This window comes from Triturus cristatus, chromosome 5_1 (assembly GCF_964204655.1).
Source record: "Triturus cristatus chromosome 5_1, aTriCri1.1, whole genome shotgun sequence".
NCBI lineage: Eukaryota > Metazoa > Chordata > Amphibia > Caudata > Salamandridae > Triturus > Triturus cristatus.
In genome coordinates, this window is record NC_140587.1 from 198874605 (window position 1) to 198881456 (window position 6852).

The window sequence follows — 6852 nt, forward strand, 5'->3', positions numbered from 1 at the left end:
GAGGTACTTCATAGACTATGAACGAAGAGTATCTAGATTTTTTCTAGAAACCGTGCCTTGTTTTAGAGCCACAACACTTAGTATTGGCACCTTTGAAGGCGCTCAGATAGGTACTGTAATTGCCCAAACCCCTATATCGGAATGAGCAATCTATTTAAGTGAAGCCACTTCATGAGCTGTGCTCGTCTTTCCCAGAGGGAACCAGAGCTTACTTGAAAACAAGAAGTGCAAAATCCATGCAATTTTGTATGGTAGGTACAGGGCTATGGGGGCGCTCTTCTTTGGAGACCTCTTCCAGCTTGTTCTCTTTTCATACAGAAAGTACTATGAACCTCTTTTCTCTGTATCTATGAATGGGGAAGTTCTCACCTGGATTAAATAGGATTGTAACAAGTAGTACAAGTGAGAGACAGTTGCCTTTGTGGTGATTATGGCACGTACACAGCTGAGGCCATTAACAAGTGTCAACACCCACTCTCCAGCCACTCTGGTTTATCAGCATGTTCTGTATTACACTTAGCTGTCATCAGGAAACTGATGTGATGTGCTGCTGCACCGGGGAGATAGTGTGTTTAAGCTCCACACAGCTTTGTTTGAAAATGGTATATCAAGAAATGTCCTGTCCCATAAGTAGGTAAAATGGCATACTAAGACTCTGAGAGAGCATTGGAATTGGAATGTTTACTTGAGACACCACAAAGTTAAACATGACTGTTTGCACAAATTTAAATGATAGTAATCCATAATTATAACCTATGAAATTGAAAGCTATATGTCGTTGGAAGTTCAGTTACCAATTTCCAAAGTGACCATTTGGCATGTAAATGCCAGTTTTCTGGAGCATGCTGAGGGACCTGCTGTTATTTTGTGCCCTTCAATAATGCAATATTTAATTGTTTTAAGCTTTGCGCATATATTTGCTTAAATGCATTACATTGCCCTATAGTATGTTTTCTTGAAAATTTTCGCTGTCATCAAAATATAGCATCAAATTGCACTTCCTATTTAGTTTCATCGAAGAAGCAGCTACAGAATGTCCTGCACCCCAAGAAAGAGGAAGGAGAAGTTTTCTGCAGCGGAGCTTCAGATTTTGGTGGCAGAGGTGACTAAGAGCCATGGCAAACTCTACGGGAGTGAGAGAGTCAACTTGAGCCAACCAGAGAGAGAAAGGATATGGGCCAGCATTGCAAGGAAGATCAACACTGTAGCAAGGTCTCCAAGAACCACTCGAGATCTGCGGAGGCGGTGGGATGATATGAAGAGACGGACTAAGGAGAAGCTGGCCGTGATGAGCCGTTCAGTGGTTTCTCCTGAAGATCAGGCATCTACACGACTGTCACGGAAATCACTTGTCAGGCGAAGCCGTGGCAACAAGAATATTTGGGCCAGAATTGATTGTGATGATGAGCAGGAGGAGGAGAAAGAGCAACAGGAGCTAACTGAACTGCAAGAGCAAAAGCTGAATAAGGAGGATGAAAACGATTTGGAGATTGATGCACCGCACATAGCCCTGGAGCTCCAGTCAGGTAAACAATCCTGTAGAAAAGTTTATTTTAGCAACATGTAAACTTGTAAATATGGAGCAGGGGTTGCAAGCTACTTTTAATAAGGTTGTCTTGGTCCTGATATCACAACGTCTGCACAAATTATTGCAGCATTGTGGCTCAATTGAGATTTAAATGTAGTGTGAAGTAGTGCTTTATAGGCAATCTTGTTCTTGCAAATGTAGGGTGAGGGGAGTTCTTCATATAAAAATGTTGTTGAATGTCCAGTAATCTGCACTGGAATACACATGTTAAACCTAGTCAGTAAGCCTTTAAAGTAATGCAAGTAGATAAAAAGAGCCATTAGGAATTCTGTTGAGGTTTTTGTACTTTTGTGACATTTCCACTCTTTTGCTAGTCCCTTTGTTTTTTAAGTTTGCTAGTTAAGAGGTAATGTTAATTATTGATCAAGTGTGAAGAATTCATGATTTAATCTTTTGATCCTTGCAGATGATGAGGAAGAGGCCCCTAGTTGCACGTGGGTGCCCCTACGGACTGTAGAAATGCCCCAAGAGGCAGAACCCAACATATTCAACCAACACCAGGTGCTCCAAACCTCAGCTTCGTCACCTTCCCCAGCGTCCTCACCACAGATACAGACTCGAGCGCCTTACCGTAGGCGTGTCTGCCAAACAAACCAGCACCCCAAGAGAAAGTATGATGTTTCAGAGTTTGAAAATCATCTAATGGAGGTGCAAATGCAACAGAATGGACTCTTGTCCACATGGTATCAGCAGCAGAGCTCCCTCATGATGCAGCAGAATCTCATCTTGGAGAATTTAGTTCAACAGAACAAAAGGTTGGCGGACAGTGTAGAATCACTTAACAGAACTTTGGAAAAGCTAGTGGACAACCGCCAGCCACACAAAGAAATTCTGACCTTTGTACAGGATCGTAACACAGGGACATTGACCCGCCATTCCAACCGTATATCTGCCAATGAGTCTGTAGACCCATCTGGAGCTGAAGTTTACTCTGGGATGATTTTGAAAGTCGAGGAGGAGGAGGTGTAAACCATGCTTAGTTTCCACAAAAAGCAAGCATCCACAGGACAATTATGTAGAACAAAGACTTATTTTAAGATGCGCTAACACATCTCTTAAGTGTACATCTCAGTCTCAATGTTAGCTTTTTTATAGTAGTTAACTACTGCCTCTTATCATATATACTGTAAATATGTATAGCCTGCTATCCTGGAATGGGGAGGGGATTGCATTTTATAATTGGTACTGCCCATTGATGAGGAGCTATTTTGTATGTTTTTACTTTTAAAAATATTTTTCATACATAAATTCAAAAATGAAAAAACAAAACATTGAATAAATCTCTATTCATATTTATCTTTGAGTTTAAGGCACTTCAGGTTTTTTTTCTATTTAAAGAAGTTCTTTGTGCAGTTTGAATATATGAATGTATATACTAAGTATGTTTAAGTGAAAACACACCTCAGACTCCCCCTATCAACCTGCTTAAGTTGGTGGGGAATTTGTACTTGCTTACAAACATTCAAGTTAGATAAGAAGATTGATATGAAGTTCATTCTTTGAGCAATACGATCCAAAGCAGACCTGTTTAAATAAGACATTTGAGAAATCAATAGTTTATCAGTATCAATAGCTATTTAATTTTTTTATACATGACACATTTTACAAAACATACCACCATCCAGTCTCTGCTTCTAGTTAGGGAAAACGTCAATACCCACGTTTAAGGTACGTTAGTCACAGTTTGCAATTTAATTACTTTATTAGTTGTATCCTAGGCAAAAATTATAGTTCCTAAATTAGAGGATAAGGATTGTAGTGCCTCCTGGCAGAATTTTGTCTTCCAATAGCCTTAATGATGTAACATGGTGGTGAGTCTGCTATTTTCATACAAAACGTACCAATGGATTTGATATCTTTTATATGCGAGTTCCAAGTATAAGTCTTATCAGTCTGTGTTAAAAAATGATGCCTGATTATGTGAGGGATTGAGTGTCCAGAAGATGCCACAGGAGGGTTATGTGACAGATAATGGCACCACACAATCTCATCTAAGTTTGAATTTTACTTTATTTTGAATACATTATGAATAAGACATCCTCAAGTAACTGCAATCATATGTTGAAATTAAAGTTAATAAAAATCACTGCCAAATTTACTCGAGGCACTCCATTGTAAAAATCATAAGCATTAACATGCAAAAAGAAAACAAGAAAAGCACAACATTTAAAAAGGATTCCCACACTGTCTTACACTTCTGAAATCATTTTTTTGTGTGCCCATATTTTGCACAATTGGCTTGTAGGACCTTTTCCTAAGCAAGTTATTTAAAAGTCTCAGTTTTTAACAAGACCTTATTCTCACGTTATTTTGTGGCTCTAGATCATTGAAATTCTTTGGTGCTATCTTCATGCCTTAACAGGTATGCTTTGCAGTTCCAATATTGCACAATGATTGAATCGGTACTCTTCCATAAATATATATCTGTGAACATGCTCCCCTATGATGTTGCTTTTACTTGGGTTTGAACCATGCCACATTTATATAGTTGGCTCAAAATATTCATCATTGTCTCATCAACTGTCTTTGTAAGTTAGCTTTGATTTTTAAAATCCTACTTCTAAAATGGAAAGCATCCTCATAGCATGTATCATCTTTATCAGCAGGCAGGTAAAAGAAGCCACAGACTTTCCACTCAGCCAGTTTTGCTCAAAATGCTGCATCATAGTTTTCAGATGTTCGATATGTTGTGGATCAATCAGAGGTTGGCTGGGGTCAGTCATGTGTACAAGACAACCGATTTGAGTTCTCAAAATCTAATCACCTTGAGCTTCATGGGTTATGTATAAGACTTTGAATCCTGTAAGACTTACTTGTACAGCTCACATACATCTCAGACACATTCTACTCAAGACTGATTAACCTTCAGTTCCAGAGTCTGTTCCTTCATTGGTTGCTAGTTTGGGCGCTATCCACTGTATTTTTCTTTGCTTTGCTGTGCTATTACAAACGTCAAAATTGCGCAATGCAACTTAAACAATAGGTCACATCTCCTCAAGGGAAGAAAGAAAGCAGTCTCAAGTCAAGCATTTATAAACCTTGTTTGGAACAATCCATGAAGTACAGAATCACTCGTTATGGCATGGGAAGTTAACGACAGCATCAGGGGGATGTCCACTCCAGAGGGAACATCTGTAATATGGACATGGACTGATGTTTAGCAGCCCTAGTGTAGATCAGGTGTCTTAGCGCTGGATTTAAAATAGTGGTTGTGCCTTTTTAAGGAGAGGTAACACCTTCCTCTTTCCTCTGTGTTGTGCAGTGCATAGGATTTGTCAGTAATCCATGGTCAAATACTCATTATCTTTGATCTTTCCTACTCTCCCTTTCAGCTTCATTGTGTATTTATATACTTACCTTGACTCCCCATTTCTTGATAACAGGCATATTGTCTGCATTTATGTAAAATATGTCACTTTGATAAAATAATGTGGGTACAACACCTCCCTTCCCCAGTAACACACCTCAACAGTCCAAATACCATGAAAATGATTGCCACATTCCCCATAATTTGATTTCCTCTGATGTGGCTTATTGATTGCTGTTGTTCTTGGGCACAAAAACATTACTGAATACCAGGACCTGTACTCTTTGGCCTGCTGAACCTTTCTCTACTTCGAGCTTTTCGATTGGTGAGTTGTAGATATTGTCTGGTATCATCAAAGCTGAGTGCTCTCCATTTTGACCACTTCAGCATTCACAGTGATGAGGCAGTTGTTCGGCTAGGGCGAATAAGTATTAGGTACTGGGTAAGTCTGCACTGCAAAATTATACTGGTCAAATTGCAGTTTAGTTCTTCCTTATAGTTAGCTTAAATGTTTTACAGCTTTTTAACATTTATATAGAATTCTCTGATTCGGGTCATACAATTTGCTCTAAGAGCACCTTGATTTGTTTGTGTTCTGCTTATCAATGGTGACATATTCTTTTGCAGAACTTTATTCCGTTTAAACATGCAGTCGGAGATCCATGTTTGAAATAATCATCCCCGTAAAAGCTGTTCTCCCTATTTCCACCCTACCTTCAGATGCTAATAATTGGTGGTGTTATTTATAAATATATAGATATATAAATTCTTTCTATCTCATGCCTTATCTTTCTGTAAATCCTATAAAATATGATTTGATTATATAATCAGAATGTTATGCCAATCACCCCCTGTACCTTGCTTTTAAGAGGGAACAGCATAGCACTTTCATTTGCTCTAGTTAAGCTTGCAAAGAGTACATACTTTTCCCAGCTATCCCTTCCAGACTGTTAACCAAAATATTGCTACTGTCAATTTAATTGTTATTAATTGCAACTGTAGTTTATGAATTTAATAGCAAAGGCAGTTCTTGATCGTGCCATATTTTCATCAGTCAGGAAGAGGGTGCTGTCTTCTTTTTTTCGACATAAGACACTAGAGATGATGTTTTCTGATGGATACTTATAATGTCAGATTCACCATTTTTAGAATATCCCCCGGTACAAGCCTGTAGGCGAAAGATTTAGAACAGCATTGCTTCCTCACGCCAGTTGGTGGTGTCGTGCAGTTCCACGTTGACTTCCCCCACACCAGAACTGACAAAAGAAGCTTCATATAAGTGTTACATCTGTGCGCAGACATCAGTTCCTTTTCAAGCCTTTTTTTGCTAAACCGAAGCCCACGCCCTCTTTTTTCTCTCTAGTTGATGAGTTTTTTTCTGTACAATTTGTCATAACCAGTGTGCAATAGAACATGTCCCCTCCAAAAGCGACAGGGTTTAATCCTGGTCAGGTCTGTAGCAAGCAAATGTATGTGACAAACGTGCACGAAGTATGCCTCTGGTGTTTATTCTCAGGACATGACTCCAAGTTGTGTGAATAGTGTGCCCGCCTGAATCCAAAGGCAATCTGGGAGCATGAGGTGAAGCTGTATGTCCCAGAACACTGTAAGAAATAGAAAATCTCATTTCTGCTCAAAGTCGAGGGCACCGCTCCTGCTTTCTGGGCCATTCCTATGACAGGTTCTCATCCTGAGCAGACAGTGGTGTTGTGACAAATGTGTCGCTGCGGGCCTGGGGAAGTTATTTGGGTGAGATAGAGATAATGATGGACTATGTCGCAGATTTGATTCCACATCCACCAGTTGGTGTTGTGGGCCATTCGCCTGGCACTGAAAGCCTTTCTGCCATCCATCAAGCAGAGAATGGTTCAGGTTCTCGTTTCAAACAAGGACCTTTCCTTTCTGAGGTTCGTCTCTAAATTTTGAAAGTCTACTGTTTTCCAGAAATACGAAGAAG

At 39.5% G+C, this 6852-nt stretch overlaps 1 protein-coding gene across 2 annotated transcripts in view; it reads left to right on the forward strand.

Annotated features, from left to right (window-relative positions):
- TSNARE1 (t-SNARE domain containing 1) overlaps positions 1–2884 on the forward strand; it is a 1167042-nt gene extending 1164158 nt beyond the window's left edge. For both annotated transcript variants that reach the window (XM_085604814.1, XM_085604815.1), the window contains exons 14-15: positions 1010–1526; positions 1995–2884. In XM_085604814.1, the coding sequence (XP_085460940.1) occupies positions 1010–1526; positions 1995–2557 (1080 nt within the window). In that variant the 3' untranslated portion in view covers positions 2558–2884. The remainder of the gene's footprint in view (positions 1–1009; positions 1527–1994) is intronic.
- The last annotated feature ends 3968 nt before the right edge of the window (positions 2885–6852 follow it).